This window comes from Tiliqua scincoides, chromosome 5 (assembly GCF_035046505.1).
Source record: "Tiliqua scincoides isolate rTilSci1 chromosome 5, rTilSci1.hap2, whole genome shotgun sequence".
NCBI classification, from domain to species: domain Eukaryota; kingdom Metazoa; phylum Chordata; class Lepidosauria; order Squamata; family Scincidae; genus Tiliqua; species Tiliqua scincoides.
The window spans coordinates 18,712,983-18,732,982 of NC_089825.1; the positions used below are offsets into that span (position 1 = coordinate 18,712,983).

A 20,000-nucleotide genomic window follows, 5' to 3' on the forward strand; every position below is an offset into this window, starting at 1 on the left:
GAAATGTAGTTTACAAGTCTCTTGCACTTCCTGCCTCAGAGAACCTTGACCCTGGTCGCCATGGCAACCATGTCTTTTCCCCCCTCCACAAGTTCCTCTCTGTCTCTCTTGCTCTCTATGGTTGTGCCTGTGTGCTGTTTATATGATTGTGAGAGAATCGGGCATTAGAATATGGCTGTCCACTGTGGCTGAAGCTGTTGCTGGAGATTCGCCTCCCCATGATATAATGCTATTGAACTCTCTCTCTCTCTATGTATACGTATACCTGTATGTCTACATGTATGTATATATACACATACACATATACACACACACACACATATATATGTACATTTATATATAGCCCACATTATACATACATACATACATACATACATACATTATATATATAATGTCCACACCTATTCTATTACAGCAATAGTTCATATATATAACGTGGGTTCCGTTGCTAAAACGTTTGAGAACCACTGCTGTAACCGAATAAGTGTGAACTTAATGTATCTTAGGATATTTGATCAGGAATAAGGGAGCCTATGTCCCCACCTCCTGTGCCATCTCCACTGCTACACAGTCAGGAGTGGGCAGAATGTCTAAACTACCTTTAATCACATGGTTGATAAGCTATTGTGATATCACCATATACAGATAGTTAAGGTTCAGATTTCCCCCCCTCTCCCTATGACTATAGAGAGCAAGGATGAGGCACTGGGTTAGGAGGGAGATGTACCCTAGTTCCTCCTTGCACAAAGGTGTCTGAAACGGTCCCATTTTTGTCCACCCCACCCCACCGCACCCACCGCTTTTTAAAGTATATGCTCTTTTGGTAAAAAGGAAACGTGTAATTCTCAGATAGATTATCAACACAGTATACCTGTGTGAAATGCAGTGTTTGAAAGATCTGATTTCATGTTAAATGTTGCCATGGGGCCTAGTCAGACACACCTCTAAGCATGTAATGTGGCCTGGTTGATTGATTGCTCATTTTTATTAAATAGCAGCTGGGGGGGGGGGGCTGCAGAACAGAGAAGAACTGTGGCCAAGGGGCTGGGAGAGGGCTTTAGGCCTTGCTCCCATTGCAGTTTTGCTTCCAATCATGCTCCATGCTGAACTGTAATCAGCTTCCATTGTTGGGGGACATTATCAGGAGTAAAATCACAACAGAGGCAAAGTCCTAAAGCCTCTCACTACCCCCACTCAATTTCACAGGCCCTCCAAACCACATTAAAAAAATAAATAACCCACCCACTGAGTCAAGTTGCATGCTTAGAAGTGTCTCTAACTAGGCTGCTAGTGTTCATGCATTCACACACATGCACTCCAGAGACAAGGGGCATCTGCTGTTTCCCACAGGCCAGAATGGAACCTGAAGCCAGAAGTATTACAATGCTAGCAACTCCCACAAAACATTTTACCAAGGCATCCTGAAAAGGCTAACAATAGGGACAAAACAGAGATGGTGATTTTGCAAGGAAAGAAAATATGAACTGTCCTTAGTACTTAAGGAGGATAACTGGAACATATTAAAGTATTTTTCTGTTTTTCAACAGGAACCTTTCCCATGTTATATCTACAACATCATTTATATTTAATGCTTTGTAATAGATCTTTCTGAAGTTTCATTCCAAGCCCTGCTACATAGTAATTGCTGCAGAATTTCTAATAAATACACCACAGCCAAAGATTTTGTGTGATACACATATCTGTGTCAATGATCAGATATTACATTGAATGAGCAATGCGCCTTAAAGTGCAGGGGAAAAAAAATGAATAAAATCAACCTTGTTTTGCATAGGATATTTTCCTCCCCTACTTGCTACTGATAAATGTTATGCTCCAAGACAGCTCAGTAACATTTCAGATTTTTAAACTGTGATCTCCAGGCAGATTACATTCTGCCACATTCACAAAGAAAAATACAGAGTGTCTAGAGTTAATGTTGGTATTTTAAGAAAAAACAAATACCTAGAGAGGGTGGGAAAAGGAAGGCACTGAAGGATTGATAGGGCAATCCTCAAAGAGAGGGCAAGCAACTAAAGTATTGATTGATTAGGGGAGAAAGGGAAAGTTACATAATGAAGTGCTGTCACACAGCTTATTTTGGATTCTTCTATTTTGTTCTCTCAGACCGGCAATCTTGGTTTTATTTTTGGGCTCCCCACCAGCTTGGCTGCTTAGCAATGACTGTCTGGAGTGTTCTTGCTCTTGTGACTGCAACATGCTTCTGGTTGCCTGGCAACAGGCAAACTAGTGGGCTGTATTGCCCCCCTAGCCAGCACACCCGGCAGGAAGTCATAAAAGAGTGTGTTCCTGTCCCAGGCCTGCCATTCACCTTGAGCGAGTGGAAGTGCCTACAGAACTCTGCAGGCTCAAAACTCTGAGCACTAAAGCTGCAGAGAGAAGGACTTGGAGGCCTCAGCAACACATGCCTCACCACAATTATCAGATTAAACAACAGCTTATTTTACATCGTTGGAAAAGTGGAGGAATGAGAAACAGGCATGTTTTCATGGGATCCTGTAACAAAGTAAGCAGCAAAAGAATGCATTTCGCTGCACTTCAAAATGCAACCATACCAGGAAAGCACATTTTTAACATTAGTCTTCACCTGAGACGTTTCCAATTGTTTTGCAGGTGTGTCATACAAACTATGGCACCATGTATATTACTGCATGCAATGACCATGTTTAAACCTGCATATGCCAAAGCGTGAGTAAGGGTGCTGGTATTTGGCAATCCAATCGGAATGCAGGCTGCACTTCATTATTAGGTCAAAACTGGATAACTTCAATATGCCATGGGTATCCAAGGGTCAGTCCAAAACTTGGTACCTTTGATGTGGCATACCAAAAATTATCACCTTTACTCTGCTGCTCTTCCTCTTTCTCCCCCTTACGCTCCTTGGATTTGAAAAACAGCAGAGGAGCAGTGGAACAGAAAATAGAAATAGACCTGTGGAAGACAGGGTGATGGTGGGCTAGAGCAGCCATTCTCAACCTTTTTGTGGGACTCCCCTTTGAAGCTCTTCTCAGGTTGCAGCCCTCCCCCATCAAATAAGGATACAATATGAAGAGATTAACATGGAATTATTTTTTTTCAGTCTGTGGTCCCCTTCAAATGTTCAGGGGCACCCCAGAGGGCCATATGGCTCCCACTGAGAATGGCTGGGCTAGAGAGACAATGTGGTAGAGGTGGGCAGGCTGGCAAAGGTGGGTGTCTACTGAGGCTGCCTCAGTTGACTACATGGACAGGCCAGACCTGAGTGTAGGCACAGGCACAGCTTGTCGTGACCCCTGTCCTGAGTTCATAGTTGAAATAAGAGGAAGGGGAACTGGCAGGCCAGAAGCATCAGCCTTAGACCCAGTCCCAAACCTTGACATGAGACCAGGGCATGAGCCAGAGCCTAAGCCAGAGCCAAAACCTTTAAGGAAGTAGATCCTTCCACACCTAGTTTTGTACACTGAGGGCCCAATCCTGAGTGGGTTGAGCCCCAGCACTAAGCCCCAGCACTAACGCTGGGTGTTGCAAATGTGTCAGCAGCACCCAGAGAGAATGAGCTGCCAACGCTGGGCCAGTTCCAATCAGAGCCTCAGCACTGTGTGGAGGGCCTGCTGGCACTCCTGCAACACCGACCAGTGGTGAGTGTTTTCAGGACAGGTGAGAGGCAGGGAGTGGGTGGAATGGGGCGAGAGGAGGGCAGGACAGCAGAAGGAACTGGCTGGGAGAGGATGGGTTCGCTGTATCCTATCCTCTGTGCCAGGCTGAAAAGCCCAACATAGAGTCTCTGAAGTCTGCACTGTCAAAATAACTGGTGCAGACTTGAGAAACCCCATTATGGGACCTGGGGATTTCCCCAGAGGAAGGGGATGAAAGGAGACCTCTGGTGGCCTTGGCAGTGCCACTGGATGCAGTGGTAGCCATTTTGGTGTCACTGCACCTGGCAGAGCTGCTGGGGATAGGATTGGGCTACTGGTGGTTGAACTTAGCCCCTTGAATCTGAAATGGTTGTACTCCTGGTTTCAGGACTCCAACCTTAAGGAGGATACACTGAGGTCAGTTACACATTATTACCATCTTTGCAACATGCCCTAATTGGTATTCTCGCTTGTAATTTCTGCAGAAAAAGCTGAGGATTCTGGGAGTGCCTTGAAACCAAATGTCCTGTCACGATCCCTTTGATGTTCTTTCCATATGAAAATCAATCAGCATGAAGCCATAAGCAAAGCAGATGGTGAGGTTTCATAATCAAGGCTGCCATCCTAAAATGTGTTTGTGCCAATCTTAGAGTCACAGCCCTGGTAACATTAGGGAAGGGTATTTGTAGGAAATGGAAGATGCTTCGTTATAAAACTCTTGGAATGTTTTGAGTACCTGGATTCTACATATTTTCCCCAAACAAGACACCTTTTTTAGTGCCTTTATATTATTTCTCTCCTTCATGATGAAAAGGCCTAAAGATGTAACTGTTGTACATGCAGGATGCCTGTGTAAATTACGGCACAATCCTTGGCAGGTCTACTCAGAAGTAGGTCCTATTGGGTTCAGTGGAACTTACTCCCAGGAAAGTGTGGTTAGGACTGCAGCCTTAATTAAATACATACATTATATCAATAACTTATTTTGCTTCAGATTAACAAGAGGTGTTGTGTTTCATGTATAGACTACAGGGTGCCAATACCCTTGGCATATGAAGCAATGGGCCAAACACCAATTCCTCTTACCCAGCAGTGCACCAGCCTATGCTGCTCCTTCTCGTACTCCTTGGATTCAAAAGGAAGTGTTGATGACAGGAAAGTGGTGGACATCTAGCTCAGCACTCTCCTCCACACTTCTTCTTCTGCTCCATCCTTCTCTTCCATTCTGAATCAACTGAGCAAAGTGTGGGGGAAGAGGCACAATGAAGGCAAGTGCGTAGGCAGTAGAGGTAGGTGGGTGCCCCTTGCTATCTACCACTTGAGGCAATGACTTCCATCAGCCTCATAGGTGGGTTGTTCTTGTTGGGCTATATATGACTACATTTTTCCGGCACAATCCTAACCAAGTCTACTCAGAAATAAGTCCTATTGTGTTCAGTGGTACTTACTCCCAGGAAAGTGAGGTTAGGATTGCAGCCTACATTGCATGTTGAGGGATTTATGTCCAGGGAAATGCATACAGGACTGGGCTGCAACTGTAAGAGTGCAATCCACACTGCACATTTGGCTGGCATAGGACCCCTGTGCCAGCCCAGGAGTGTCATGAATGTGCTATAAAGTGTGTTCGTGCCTCCTCAGGAGCTGGCAAGGCTGGCACAAGGATGTGCACTGGCCTATCAGTTCCGCATCCTGACCCAGAAAAATTAAGTTTGTGCAGGTCGAGGCAGGCCAGCATGGGAGATGGGAGAAGGTGGTGGGAGCGTGGAACTGAGGTGGGGAGAGGGCATTTTTGGCTGGGGGAAGGCAAACTGGGAGGCAGATACAGGTCTGGGAGGGGGATGGGATTGACTGCAGCAGCACAGGCCAAATTCTGACCCCACTCCCAGGTCCTGCAACCTTATATAAAATCGCTGGCGCAGGTCCAAGTAGCTCCACAGGAGTGGCTGGGGTAAGGGGAAAAATGTCCCCTTACAAGTTGCCAGCACCTGGTGGTACCTTGTGCTGAATACAGTTCAGGCCACTCAGCCTGGCTGTTCCAATGCAAGTTAGGACTGGCCTGTAAATATAAGGATGCTCACAAAACGTCCTTAGGAATATGTGTAAAAGTGCTTAAAAGCCATACCCAAACCACAGGAAAATATGTACTAAACAGAAGAACTCCATTACAAGTCAGATTGAACCTTGGCTTACTTGATCTCTCCTTCATTGAAATCAATAGGACCTACCTCAAAAGTAAACATTTTAGTATCTGGCCATATTTGAAGCTGCCTTACACTGTGTCATACAGTACCAGTGATCAAACTAGGCCACTCCTCTGACAAGCTCTCCTGGCTCTGTGACTGGAGAAAGGGTGCTCAGGAGTGGTTGTGTTGACAGCCCTGGACATTTCCTTGGAGAGGAAGTTGCCATGAAACTTCCTGGGTTACCTTAGGCCAGTCACTATTTCAAAGGCTCGCCTACTTCTCAGAGTTGTTATGAGGACAAAAGGGGGGAGCATCATGTACACTACCCTAAACTCCTTGGAAGAAGGGAGGTATAAAAATGTGAAAAATAAAATAAAAATACAGTACAGCCTCAGCAGGATAATTAGCCATATTGCTAGGAAAAATCAAAATAAAAAAGCAGAATCATCAGGAATTCATTCTAATAGGTCACAGAGCTTAGGAGCCCAGATAATTTCAGGGTTCAGGTTTAGATCATTACTCTCAGAAGTAGTGATCCGGGCTATGATAAAGGAGTGAAGTAAATCTTCTCCATTATCAGAGCTCCATTATCATATCACCATCTACCTGCACAGCGGCAAAAGTCAAGTGTATGGCCTGCTGGATCCATGGATGTTGATATTACCTGAGCCATGTCCACAGTTGCCTTGGTGTCCATTAAATCCTGAGTAGTCCCTAGGGCAGGGGCCTTATTGCCAAGTCCTCCAAGACTAACAGCCTAGGAGACTCCAGTCTGAGACCACCCTGGATAATTCAGGCTGGGGGACCGCACTATGCCAGTAGAATCCCAGTCCTGCCTCAAGCACCATTCAAAACTCAAACACTGCCAGATAGGACATCAGGACAGATATCCTATCTTATTTCAGGGCAGAGAAAGGGATTCAGGATAGGCCACCTTGATGCTGCCTCCCTGAACCACCAGTTGAGGCTGCTGCTGTATCTTGAAACCCTGTGGCAGAGCTGGCACTCCCTCTCCACCCAGCCAAGTGTCAGTAATACCAGTCAGACTGGCCTGCTTATCCAGAAACCAATTCTAGATGGCCAAGCTTTTATTGTTGACTGGTCTGGCATGAAGCAGCACACCTTCAAACCACAAGGACTGCCATCAGAGGGCCCAATCCTATCCAATTTTCCAGTGGGGTGTGCACTGCATCCAGTGATGGTGGGGCAATCACAGAAGCCTCCTCAAGGTATGGGAACATTTGTTCTCTTACCTCAGGGCTGCATTGTGGCTGCATTGGTGCTGGAAAGTTGGATAGGATTGGGCCCAGAGTTGGTAAAATCTGTTTAGCTGGGAAGAGGATCAGAAGAAATGCTGATCATCCCTCTTCTCCCTTTTCTGTTCCCTGGCTCCTTTGGCTCAGTTTTATTTCTTTCTCCTTCATTCTGTGAGTCTGACCTTTGACTCCTAGAAGAGCTTGGCTCTTTATTTAATTATTTTACAGACTATTTTAAAGGGGGGGGGTGTAAAAAAATCAGGATATTGATCAATAAATATATAAACTAGCAGCATCATTAAATCAACTAAGGGCGCAATCCTAACCCACTTTCCAGCACAGACATAAAGGCAATGCAGCTCCAAGGTAAGGGAACAAACATTCCCTTGCTTTGAGGAGGCTTCCATGAGTGCCCCCCAACTGGGAGTAAGCCCCATTGAAAATAATGGGAATTACTTCTTAGTAGACTCACACAGGATTGGGCTCTCAGGCTGCAATCCTGCGCACATACACTTTCCTGGGAGTAAGCCCCATTGAAAATAATGGAACTTCCTTCTGAGTAGACAGGCATAGGATTGCGCTGTCTGTCTCTAATCCAGGGGAAAGGCATTGGGGTCTGCGCACAGCAGGTCCATCTGGAAGAGACGGAGCAGAGCGCAGGAACGCAAAGATGCCTAGAATTGTAGGGGGGGGCTGTAGGGAGCCTCAAGACTACACCTCCCAGACTGCCTTGCGATGGCCCTTTCCTGCGGAGGAGGAGGAAGGCCAGGCCAGGCAGAGAGAGAGAGAAGAGAAGGTGGGTGGGGAAGGCAAAGCCAAGCCGAGCCTTCCTGGCTGTGAGGAGAGGAGGAAGCCCACAATAGCAGGCGGGCTGCTGAGCCTGGGGGAGCCCCTGCCTGCCTCTTGAGTGCAGGAGGAAGCGATGCGGAGGGGTGGAAAATGGCAGAGCTGCAGATGTTACTAGAGGAGGAAATCCCTTCTGGCAAGCGGGCTCTGCTGGAGAGCTACCAGAACCTCACCAGGGTCGCCGACTACTGCGAGAACAACTACATCCAGGTAGGCAGAAGAGGGCTGAGGGGCTGGCGCGCCCAGTGCCCCTGGAGAGCAGCAGCCTCCCCTCCCTTCCCTCGATGGAGGGGAAAGGCAGCCACACTCGCAGGGCTACAGGAAGTGGGCAATGACTGTTGCAACAGGGAGGCAGCCACAGTAGCAGCAGCAGCAGCCTCGGATACACTGTAGCTCCCACTCCCCACCACCAGCCTCCTCCCCTGGCTTCTGCCTTTGAAGTTTGGCTTTCTCTCCCCCCACCTCAGCCTTCCCCTGCTCCTTCCCCCAAGTCGGCTTCTGAAAGGGGGAAATGGGGGGGGGGGAGATGGAGCTCAGACCAGAGGGTGTACCTTTACGGTTATTTATCAGGAGGCATTTGATGCAGGCTTTCCTGAATGTATCCAGAGGCAGGGCCTGGGGGAAAAAGGTACAGGGCATCTAAGAAGGGTATGATCTCCTTATTCCCTCCCTCTCTCTCTCTAGTCCAGTCATTTTCAACCACTGTGCCGTGGCACACTGGTGCGCCGTGAATGGTCCAGCGGTATGCCGTGGGAATTTGGGGGAGGATCATTTATTATTAGGGCCATTGAGGGTTTTGAGCCCCCAGCAACAGCATGGTGGTCCTTGTCAATTGTCAAAAAACTGGTGGTGTGCCTTGACCATTTTAGTGCCTGGTCCATGGGTCGTGATTCAAAAAAGCTTGAGAATCAGTTCTTCCCATTAGTTTCTCTTTTGGTTTTGGATGGGATCTATATTTCCTTATCTGGGCATCTAAAAAAAAAAACTGTTTGAAATAGGTGGTTTCTAACTGGAAATAGAGGATGTAATATCAGGCTTTTTTTTTTTTCTCTTCAGGAGGGTTGAGACTTAGGTGGGAGACTTATTTGTCTCACATTTTTCACGTATGTCCATCTGAAGGTAGTGAAATGGACTGTGGAGTGAACTGTAAAGAATTGTTTGACTTGCAATGTGGGGGGAAAATCCTAAATTTATAGAGGAAGGGGGAAGCCCCCACCACATATGCCTCTTTGCATGTGCATGCCCACAAATGAATTCATGTAATTTAATCATGTAAGTGAATCCTCTGTGGACATTGTTTAATATTTGGCACGCCAGTCTTACTGAGACGAAATGAATTGCATTCCTGGCATGATGGTATGGTGATATTAGATTGCTGAAATGATTGGTGTGCGAAAGAAGTGATCTGCAGGGTATATAGTCAATAAAAAGAGAGCATGATATTTGAGTATGCATGGATACCCTTCTAAATTGATGGGCCCTGCTTCTTCCATAACAAACATTGTATAGTGTTACTGTATGCACCACATGAGAGAAAACCAGTGAGAGAGAACCCACTAGGTCTGCCAAGACTTATTGATATTAAGGAAATTAATCTTATTTTTATTCCTGGTACTGTGTTCAGCATTCCTACAAGTATTGTACTCTTTTTGTGTGTGTGGTTGCTACAAAGCCCTGTTTACTTAGCCTTTTTTACAGCAACCTCCACAACTACACAAATATGCATAGTTCAAATGGACAAACAGTCTGCATGGATTGTTTTTGCAAATCTGTGGCAGAAAGGATTTCTTTGGAAAAAGATACCAGAAACATAATCTTATATAATTTCTGTCCATAGAGAAGTAACCTGGAACCTGTTGCATACTGTACGTGTTTGCCTAGCTCTAGTCCATGCTTAACACAGCTTGTTTCTAAGCACTATTTAATAACCTTCTACAATATTGGTGTGCAAAGTTCTGTAGTATTTCATTCCTGTTTTCTCATGACTTTCTGCGGCATATGCTTCATTCTGGGAGAAATCTTTCTCTCGCACACACATACACACACACACTTTCAATCTCTTGGCCCCTTACATTATTTTCACCTGGCCTGCTTCTCTGTCATCTAATCCTGAAACCTTTTCTGCTGCAAGTAGAAGGACCAAACTAGTTGTTTCTGTGGCAGATCTTGTGTGTCAGCATGGGTCTGCCCCAGCCACACAGGATGGAAGAAGACAGATTGCTTTTGAATAGCAAAAAGGGTATATGGATGAGAGCAGAATTTTCCCCTGCCTCCACTGTACCTCCTCACAGCCTTCTGTCCTTGATCTTTTTTGAATGAGCCCTGCTACTGCCATATGCTTGGGTGGGAGAGAAGATCCCAGCCTGCATAGAGAAGCTGTGGAAATGTAAGCAGTGGGTGTGGGGAAGATTCTTCACTACTTAACTGTACAGCTCTTTTGCTGTACAAAAAAAAGACCCCCTCCTTCTCACTTGACTGGTTGTCAGATCCCTGTTTAAACACACAATTGCTGTAGTTGTCTCTAGTTAGGCCTTAAGTAACCCAAATTTGCAGGTAGTTGTGGCTCTCTTCATAGTGTGTGTTTCCCCCTGAGTATGACTGTATTTTCCTATTTGTTTCCATAGGAATGAGGGCAGGCAGAAAAAAATACATGTATTTTCAAGTAAATGTACAGTACGCTATTAAGAACATAAGAATAGCCCCACTGGATCAGGCCATAGGCCCATCTAGTCTAGCTTCCTGTATCTCATAGCGGCCCACCAAATGTGCCAGGGAGCACACCAGATAACAAGAGACCTGCATCCTTTTATATCTTTGATGCCTCTAAAAATATGTGGTAGTTAGTAGCTTTTAAACAGTGGGGGGGAAAACTGTCTTGGCACATTCGGAGATTACTGGCACAGGGGTGTCAAACATAAGGCCCGGGGGCCGGATGCGGCCCACAGAAGCTTTTTATCTGGCCCTCGGGCTCTCAGCTGCTGAGCAATGCTGAGGTGACACTGCTGAAAAGATGGCCTGCAGGATAATTGGGCTCTCCCATATCTTGAAATATGATCAAGATTTCTGTATTTTCTCTCCTGTCATTAGTAGCTAATGAGTTCCTACACAAGAATAGTGCTTATTTCTGGTTTTGACCTGTTTAATGACATCACTTCCTGTGTAATGACATTACCTCTGGCCCTCAACAGGCATCATGGATGCTATTTGGCCCTCTGTATGAAATGAGTTTGTCACCCCTGGTCTAGCATTTAGTGAGGTTAGTCAAATTCAGTTTGTGTACTCCTGTGCTCTACCTTAAGACAGTTATAAACTGCAGGCTTTGGAGCTCTTCTGCCATGGCCAGCTTCCCCGCCTCCCCCAATGCTTTGGATAACATGCAGGCCAATGAATAGTTCAGAGAACTCAAAATGTTTGCTCCTTACAGCTTTTTCTCATTTTAGCTGGTCCTAATAAAGGTGTTACTAAACTGTGGCTTTTGGATTTCTTTCACATGGACCAACAAAACTGTGATTTTTTTTTTTTGAAAACTGCAGACACTGTGATATGTTCCAAAAGGGGAACTGAGTGGTTTTGGATGTTACACATCAGTACTGTAACTTCTTAAATATCAAGGAGTATTGTTGTGGGGGAGGGGGGGTATAGAGTTCTCCTTGGGTTAGTATGGGCTGTAGATCACTCTTTCAGTGGTTCATTTACCTGGGATAATTTAAATGAAAACTTTAGGTGAGTAGGATGCCAAAACTCGTTTGTTGCGAAGCTGCACTGTGACATACGGAAACATGCTTGATATCCTCTTTTGAAACCTGCCAGATCTTTCAGAATGTCTCCCCTAAGGCTTCTGTAACTAAATATTATTCTCCTACAATAGAGCGTTGAGCTCACTGTGCATCAGAACTTCTAGGATTTTTCTGATATTGGTTTGTGCCACTTCCCTGTCCCCCACCGCCACTTTGCTGCTGCTTCTGCAAATACTTGGGAGAACATAAGGCTAGCACTTCAAGGGCTTCATGGACTTTAGCACTTCAAGCAGCTAAAAGCAAGGAAAGAGGTACATGCTATCTAATGTGAAAACCATTCATGAGAGAACACCCACACCCAGGGGAAGCCTACCCGTGGCTCTTTGCAACTCCACAGCCTGTGCAAAGAACAGATTATAGGGATGATGTCCATTCAAGGGAATAGAGTTTTTTTTTCCTACATTGCTGGTGTGCCTGTGCCATCTCAGGATTGTGTGCTATTTACTGCACATTTTTCCACTTCAATTTAACATTGATCTAATTTAGGTTGTGGGCAACCTCTGTTGTGGGAAAGCAGTGTTGGCAATAGTAAACTGTACCTACATCTATGCTGTTATAGTACTGATTATAGCCAACCAACATGTTCTACCCTGCCCCCCAGCATTTTGCAATTAGAATTGTCTGTAGTTTACTAGGTTTAAAATGCTGTTTGAATATTATTTTGAGGAAAAACTGTCTTTTCCTATTTAGACTGCATTAAATAGCCCCAGAAAGTGCTGGAGGAGAGCAAGCTTTTAGCTTTTGTTACTACTGGTAGCTAAAATCTAAGCTGCTTTCCATTCACAGTGATAAGGGTTAACCTGTTTTTATTCTTCTGTGTACTGTATTCTTACTCCACCCAAAGAAAGCTGCTGATACAAATGCTTGAAAAAGGCGAGGTTGCTTTTGGTTTTACTCATGGGAAATATGACAAATACAGTGGTGTGGTAACTGCAGCACATGTTTTGACCTGTTGGTGTGTGTTTCTCTCTTCTCCCCCCTCCCTCCCGCACCTGAGTAAAATTTTGACTAACCTGTGTGGTGTAATATGTTTTCAAATAGTTTTAAAGCACGTGTGCTTTACCCTGACTTGGAAAACTTTGCTTTGTAGATATTACCGTATTTTTTGCTCCATAAGACGCACTTCCCCCCCCCAAAAGTGGGGGGGGAGTGTGTGCGTCTTATGGAGCGAATACTGCAAAGCTGCAGGCGTTCTCAGGGTTCTCAGTGCTTCTGCCCCTGACCAGGGTCCTGCCTGCGCTCAATGGTAATGCAAATGCAAATTGTAATGCAAATGCAGGCGCTCAATGGTAATGCAAATGTTCATCACTTAGTGACAATGCACTTGCAGAAAAATACTACAGTACCTCATTCTACCAGTGCAAGGATGATAAAGCAGAAAAGGCTAGCATATAAAATTCCTTTTAAACTAGAGGTAGTAAAATATGCTAAGGAGCATGGAAACAGAGCAGCGGAGAGACATTTTATTACACTATTTGGTTCAGAATATTTTTTTCCTGTTTTCCTCCTCTAAAAACTAGGTGCGTCTTATGGTCAGGTGCGTCTTATAGAGCGAAAAATACGGTAATTTAGCTAAGTGTACTCATGCTTCTAAATACATCAGAAACTGGTGTAGTTTGATGGGGGAGTGGATGTGTCTTGTCATGCTAAGGTGCACAAGAAAGAGCTGAGTAGCATTTTTTAGGCTAATACCTAATTTTGCTGCTTTATGTGGGTTTAGCCCAATTCAATATAAAGTGATAAACAAGTTGATAATACTGATTTGATTTTTACTGTAAGACAGAGTTATACCAGCAGTTGTACAAAGCCATCTGTTCTGCAGTTGGACTAGTGTAGAGATTACTGTTCTAGAGGATTGATTTGCTAGTAGTGTCAATATCTTTGGTGGTGCTGCCCCAGGATTAGAGGATGTGAGACACAAGGCAATGCAAGACTGTGTGTTTGTGTGTGTGTGTGTGTGTGTGGTGTTTGAATGTGCACGCGCCCTGGGGGTTGGGAAGGAAATCCCTTCAAATGGCGTTTGAATTAGTTTCAACTGAATTCCAATGCTTGTAGAATTATGAGGACTTTCCTGTCCCAACTTTTTCAGGCAACCCTATGTAAAATGTCACAGCGGTTCAGGCTGCAGTACTAGAAAATCTGTTTAAAGTGGAAGCATTTCACTAGCATAAATTTATTAAAATATTCATGCAAAATGCTTTGCTGTAGCATAGTGCACAAAGGACCATTGCATGCATGCACATTTTTGTTGTACACTTCAAAATGTAAATCTGAATACAACATACATATGAGAATCAGTGTAGGCACAGTGGTTAGAGAGTTACACAAGGACCAGGGTGTCCCAGGCTCATGACTGCATTCTTGAATTTCATTGGCTGAACCTCAGGCAAGTTACTATCCCAACCTGATCTGCCTAATAGGGTGAAATGGAAGAGAAACATTGACCTCTTTGAGCTTTTTTTAATCCCATTTGTACTCCAAAAAATATAATGGATGAATGAAAGAATATACCTATTTCTCACTCATCAGGGATCCCTGATAGGCAAACCTAGGTTTGCCACCAAGCGTACAGCTACAGCCAGTGTGTGACTGTGACATAGTCCTTGATATGAGAACGTACACAAGAATGTCTGTGATCAAGGTTTGGGAGCTCTCATGAATTCAAGATGCACCCTAGGCCCTGTGTCAGCATAGAACATTCTTGAGACGCTGCCAGGGCCCTAGCAGTTGCTGTTTCAACTGATGACTGCTCTTGAATCCTCCAGGGAAGATTAGGATCTTTCCACAATGCTTCTGACATAGCATCATTGGGATGCTGTGGAATAGTGGCTGCTTCCTTTTCTCACAATGTCAAAGAATGGTGTTTGTGTTTGGAGCAGGAGAGGAGCATTATGGGGAAGAAATGGCAGCTGGCTGCCATGAGGAGCAAGATAGGCCTGCTAAAGCTGGCATAAGTACAGGCAGCGCCTTCCCATATCTGCACGGTTTCTGTTCCAGCCCCCCTGCAGATATGGAAACCCCAGATATGGGGGAATTTGTTGTATATAAATTACAATACACTGCAGCCCCCCCGCTCACATTACCTCAGTTTTTCTTTACTAGCAGAGGAAGCATGTATTTTCTTTCATAACAAAGGAAGAGTTTCTTAAGAACATAAGAAAAGCCACGCTGGATCAGGCCAAAGGCCTATCTAGTCCAGCTTCCTGTATCTCACAGTGGCCCACCAGATGCCCAGTAATCATTTTCGTCACTCTCTTCTGCACCTTTTCCATTTCCACTATATCTTTTTTGAGATGTGGTGACCAGAACTGGACGCAATACTCCAGGCGTGGCCTTGCCATCAATTTGTACAATGGCATTATATTATTAGCTGTTTTATTCTCAATACCTTTTCTAATGATCCTAAGCATGGAATTAGCCTTCTTCACCACTGCCGCGTGTTGGGTTGACACTTTCATCGAGCTGTTCTTGCTTAACTGAGGAATGTGACCTGCAGGTAGCGAGCCTCAATGCTACAGGGAGGAGATTAACTGAATATTAACAGGAAGCAGAACAATTCCTGCTTCTTGTTGATATTCTGATTGTTCCTTAAGCGTGCAGGCTGCCTGCATGTTGCATTACTCAGGTAAACAGGAACTGTTCTCTGTGAAGAAAGAAAACACATGCTTCCTTGCTAGTAAAGAAAAATGGGTAATGGGTACAGGGGTGTGTGTGTGTGTGGATCCGCAGGTAAGTGAAACTGTGTATACGGGATCTGCAGATACAGGGGGACGGACAGACCGACCCCTGTATACCATAATCCTTATCGAGATGAGGGCCTGCTAGATTGTACCTTGCTGAGGGCCCTCTCAAACCTGGAATCAATGCTGATAGATCAGTTTGGGCATGAGAAAGCAGAGTGTATTCTAGAAAAGAAGTTTGTCTGTTTTCTGTCTCTCCTCTGTAGTGTGGAGTGTGAAATGGAACAGGTGTTGTCTCCAACTGCCTCTTTAATCAAAGTGCATGACGACGATCTGCTGGTGGCATTTACCACTGAAAGATCCCTTTGATATCATACGTTCCTTGCTCCGGTTAGTGTGATTTGAAGGGGAAAAACATTCAGGCTGCCAGGTTTCATTCTGAAAGTCCAAATTTAATAACTATAAGGATATGTCCAAATCTTGGGGGAAAAATGGATTTGAGTCATATTTCTAGACTCCTGACTGCCGAAGCTGTAACTGCCAATATTGTATTGTACTGGAAAGTGGCTTCTGGCTATCATGTGCGGTGATGCAAACAGAATTCCAGATAGTAGTATACCTAGCTAGCCCTCTGTGTCAGATTAGCCTTCTAGGTAATCAGCATGTATTTGAGAGGAATGAAAAGGGAATGTTGGTGGTAGAGGCTGAAAGGAGGTAGCGAGCTTCAAAGAATCTGCAGTACTGAGGAAATTAAAAGTGTGTGTCAGCTGCTAGCTGTGGGAAGGCATGAGGAACTGAATATAAATAAAGGGAAGCGAATGCAAATGTGGGGATTTGAGGATTTGATGAGTGGGGAGATTGTAGAGGTAAATAATTGTAAATCTGCCTTAAATTTCCAATCTTGTTTTACAGGTTTCAGACCTGTGAAAATAAGATAAAAGCATATCTAGATGAGATGAAGTCAGGTAATTAATTTACAGCCAGGGTACAAATTGAGAACCTGCTGTTTGTTTTTTCTGCTATAAATCTATAGAGACCCGAATAGAATGTTGGTGGTGGCCTTGATTAGGTTTTCAACCACATCTATTAGGAATTCAGCATGGTTTGTTGGTGATATGTCTTTTTATTTGAATTGATTCTGACCTGGTGCATAGAAAGGGCATGATTCTGCTCATTGCAGCCCATTGCCAGTCAAGTGGGTGGAAAGATCTAGGTAACTGGAATAGACTGATAAACCTTCTTGCTTACCCACCTGCTTTCCCAGAGCCTCAGTAGATGGCATGACCCCATAAAGTTTGGCATGATTCCCAAACGTTTTCAACCCATGGTTCCCTTGATCTACTGGCCTTTGTCTGTGGCTTCCCATTACACTACTTGTACATTACAAGAGGTGGGGTCAGGCTTGGAAGTATTTCCATTTTTCTCCCTGCAAATAATTGGGTTGAATGGAGTTAGGCATGTTTCCTTGCTCTGTTAGAATGTGACCCACAGCTGCAAGTCAGGCTCCAAGTGCCAAATTGGTCTCAGAATTTCCTCCCTGGAAGTGCCTGGCTGACAAAGTCATCAAAATGCTGCTGTTGCTAGAGAGAGAAATGCATGCTGAGGTTTTGCTGCAAAGGGAAGCTGGGAAGCATGTGTGCAAAAAGCGCGTGCAAGTACTAACCTGTTCTGTGTCTCCTGCCAGTTGGAGCCTACCTTCTTCCACACGTGTTGTGTTCACGTTACAGGGCCCGGCTGAAAAAGCGACTTCAGCGCTCGGCATGTCTGGATGATCACCCAGTTCTCCCAGCGTTGGTAACCTCAACTCGGTGGCACTGTGAGCCAGACAAATGTACACAAGCAGTGCCCTGCTTGGCTGTTTGATCATCAGCTGCCACCTCCCCCTCCTTAGTTTCTCTCTCTCTTAGTTTCTTTCAAAATGGGAATGTTTGCATCTCCCTTGCAATGGCAACAGACTTTTGGCAGACACTGATAGCAGCAGGAGTAGGTGCAGAAGCAAAGTTTTGCTCTTACCTCCTGGTGAAGGGGTCAGGGGAAGCCATTCGGTCTCTCCATTTGACAACCACTACTATACATTATGAGCCACCTTACCTATCTTAGGGCTGAGAGACTCTGCTCAAGGCTACCCCTTTCCCTTTGTGCTTAGCATGTGTCGGGGCCTCCATGTCTGTCTACATTAACTAGATTGCGAATAAAGCAGTTGTAGCTCTGTTCCAAGAATGCTATTAACTCCTTGCAGACAGACTGCAGACCACAACTTTAACTTTAAGCCCGTAAGGGAGAGTGTGGTTGACCAAAATGTCTGATTGCTGCTGATGGTACACTAATGCCTGGCCTGATTTTCATGGAGGCGTTGCTGATGAGGAAATTTCTGTGCTGAGTTCCCCTCCTGTTGTTTGCGGTCCAAAGAAAGAAACTCTCTTGTCTACCCAGTGACCAAGTCAGTTGATGGCAACAGAGGAAAACTGGAGGGATTGGCTTAGCGCTTTTTGTATAGGGAAACCTGAGCATCTGTCATTATTATAAGCTAAATGGTCGTGTCCCCCCCCCCAAAAAAAATATGCTATGTTTGAAAAGTACAAATATAAAATTTTTCTGGTTTAATTTGTTGTTCAATTAACTTTCAAAGAGCAAAAGATCCATAATCCTCTCTTTTCATGTTAAACCAGCTGTTCGTATATACTGTATTGAACATTAGTTTCTCAAAGCTGTTTAAAACTTGTTCGTTTCCCATTATGCAGGTGTATGTAAATGGTTAATTTGACCATTTTTTGCAATGTACCCATGTCATGTAGCCCCCCCCCCTTTTTTTTTAACTGAAGGTGTGCTTACCTTGTGCCAGTTCATGGCAATAATGAATGTTGCTGTCAATGAACTTCAAATAAGTTCATAGAGCTTCAGTTGGATGAACTCTTTCAAATAACCCAATAGCATGACCAGAGCATTCAGTCATTCAGAACCAGTCGTTTCACCTGTAATACTTTATCTTTCTCCAAAAAAAGCTGAACTCTGTTATGTTTCCACCAGCAGTGAATAAAATTTTCCTTTGGTTGTAAACATTTCCAACATAAGTGTCGCTCATTTTTAAGGATCTTTTCCAGGCTGGTATATATTAAATACCAATTATCCAAGAGATTTTCTTTTTAAGTTATAACAAGGAAATTAAATTGACCCTTTGTTGACATATATAAGCCCAATTTTTTTTTAATGACTTACTAACAGTAAATTGTACATTAGAATCTGCCTTGTGGTAATTCTGTATGTGCATGTGAGAGAATAAACAAATGAATTGGGGAATAGTATTTTAGCTTGGAATTTTTGGAGCTTTTGACATGTCAAATTGTAGAAAATCCTCATGCTGTTTCCTAAGAACATAAACTTCAACACTTTCTAATGACAACGCATTCATTTCATACATTAAAAAAATTCCCTTTTCATTGGTAAAAGTCTCCTTAGATTTTGTGCAGTGGTATGGAAGAGATTGTAGTGCACTTGTGAGCAAGATATTTTAAAGTTATGAAATATTTAGTACTGTATCCATGCAGTAGATTCCTCTTTAAAAAGTGAATTGATGTTTGTATTTCGTGTTTTTAGAATTCTGACCCCCTCCTGGTATCAATGACTGCTCTGTTCAATCCCATTGCCTAGCTTGAAAGAGTTGTTCTTTTAGGATACATCTGCCAGTTCATTCTCAATGATCTGTGTGTGAAAAGCTGGTGCAGTCTGCACCTCAGCCCTTATCTTATCCTGATGATCCCCAATTAGCATTCTTCTTGCCTGACTTTTTTTTTTCACAGTGTCCCCCTGCCTCCTTCTTAAACTATTGGAAGTGTTGCCTTTTCTTAAAAATGTGCATGCAGGGATGCGACCAGGTTCGTGGAGGGGGAAAAAAAGAACAGACACATAAGGGCTCTGCTGCTGACTGCCATGGAATGGGGAAGGAGGAAATGATTAGACCGGGCTCTAGCAGCCACCACAGCTGCCATCTGAAGAGCTCACTGGGCAGTGGGGTTGTTGGAGGCAGCTTGGTAGTGAAAGTAACATGACCACCTGGCTCTAGTGTGCAGAATCTGTACCTGCTCCAGGCAGAAGTAAGCTGAACCCCTGCTTCTGTGCCTGGGATGGCAGAGTATGGTTTCACATATGCAGTGCCCCAGCCCTCTCTGTGCTTCAAGTTTTAAAAGCTTTCTTGATATCGGGGCATTCACAGGGTTACTAACTAACTGACTGACTGACTGACTGTATTTATATACCGCTTTTCAACTAAAAGTTCACAAAGCGGTTTACAGAGAAAAATCAAATAACGAATGGCTTCCTGTCCCAAAACGGCTCACAATCTAAAAAGATGCAAAAAGAACACCAGCAGACAGCCACTAGAAAAGACAGTGCTGGGGTGAGGCGGGCCAATTACTTTCCCCCTGCTAAAAAGAGGAGCACCCACTTGAAAAAGTGCCTCTTACCCAATTAGCAGGGGTAATTTGGGGGCAATTTGGAAAAAAAAAACTTCAGTGAAGTCTGAGGCAGCGAGATGCAAGTTAATGTATTTTGTGGTCCTGTGTGCTGCCTGAGGCTTCTGGTGGGCTACTGTAAGATATAGGAAGCTGGA

General features: G+C 44.4%; 1 protein-coding gene across 7 annotated transcripts in view; it reads left to right on the forward strand.

The window, feature by feature from the left end:
* The first annotated feature begins 7,840 nt into the window (after positions 1–7,840).
* The window catches only part of ABI1 (abl interactor 1), a 98,930-nt gene continuing 86,770 nt past the window's right edge, over positions 7,841–20,000 (forward strand). For all 7 annotated transcript variants that reach the window (XM_066629032.1, XM_066629036.1, XM_066629034.1 and 4 more), the window contains exon 1: positions 7,841–8,127. In XM_066629032.1, coding sequence (XP_066485129.1) covers positions 8,011–8,127 — 117 coding nt within the window. In that variant the 5' untranslated portion in view covers positions 7,841–8,010. The remainder of the gene's footprint in view (positions 8,128–20,000) is intronic.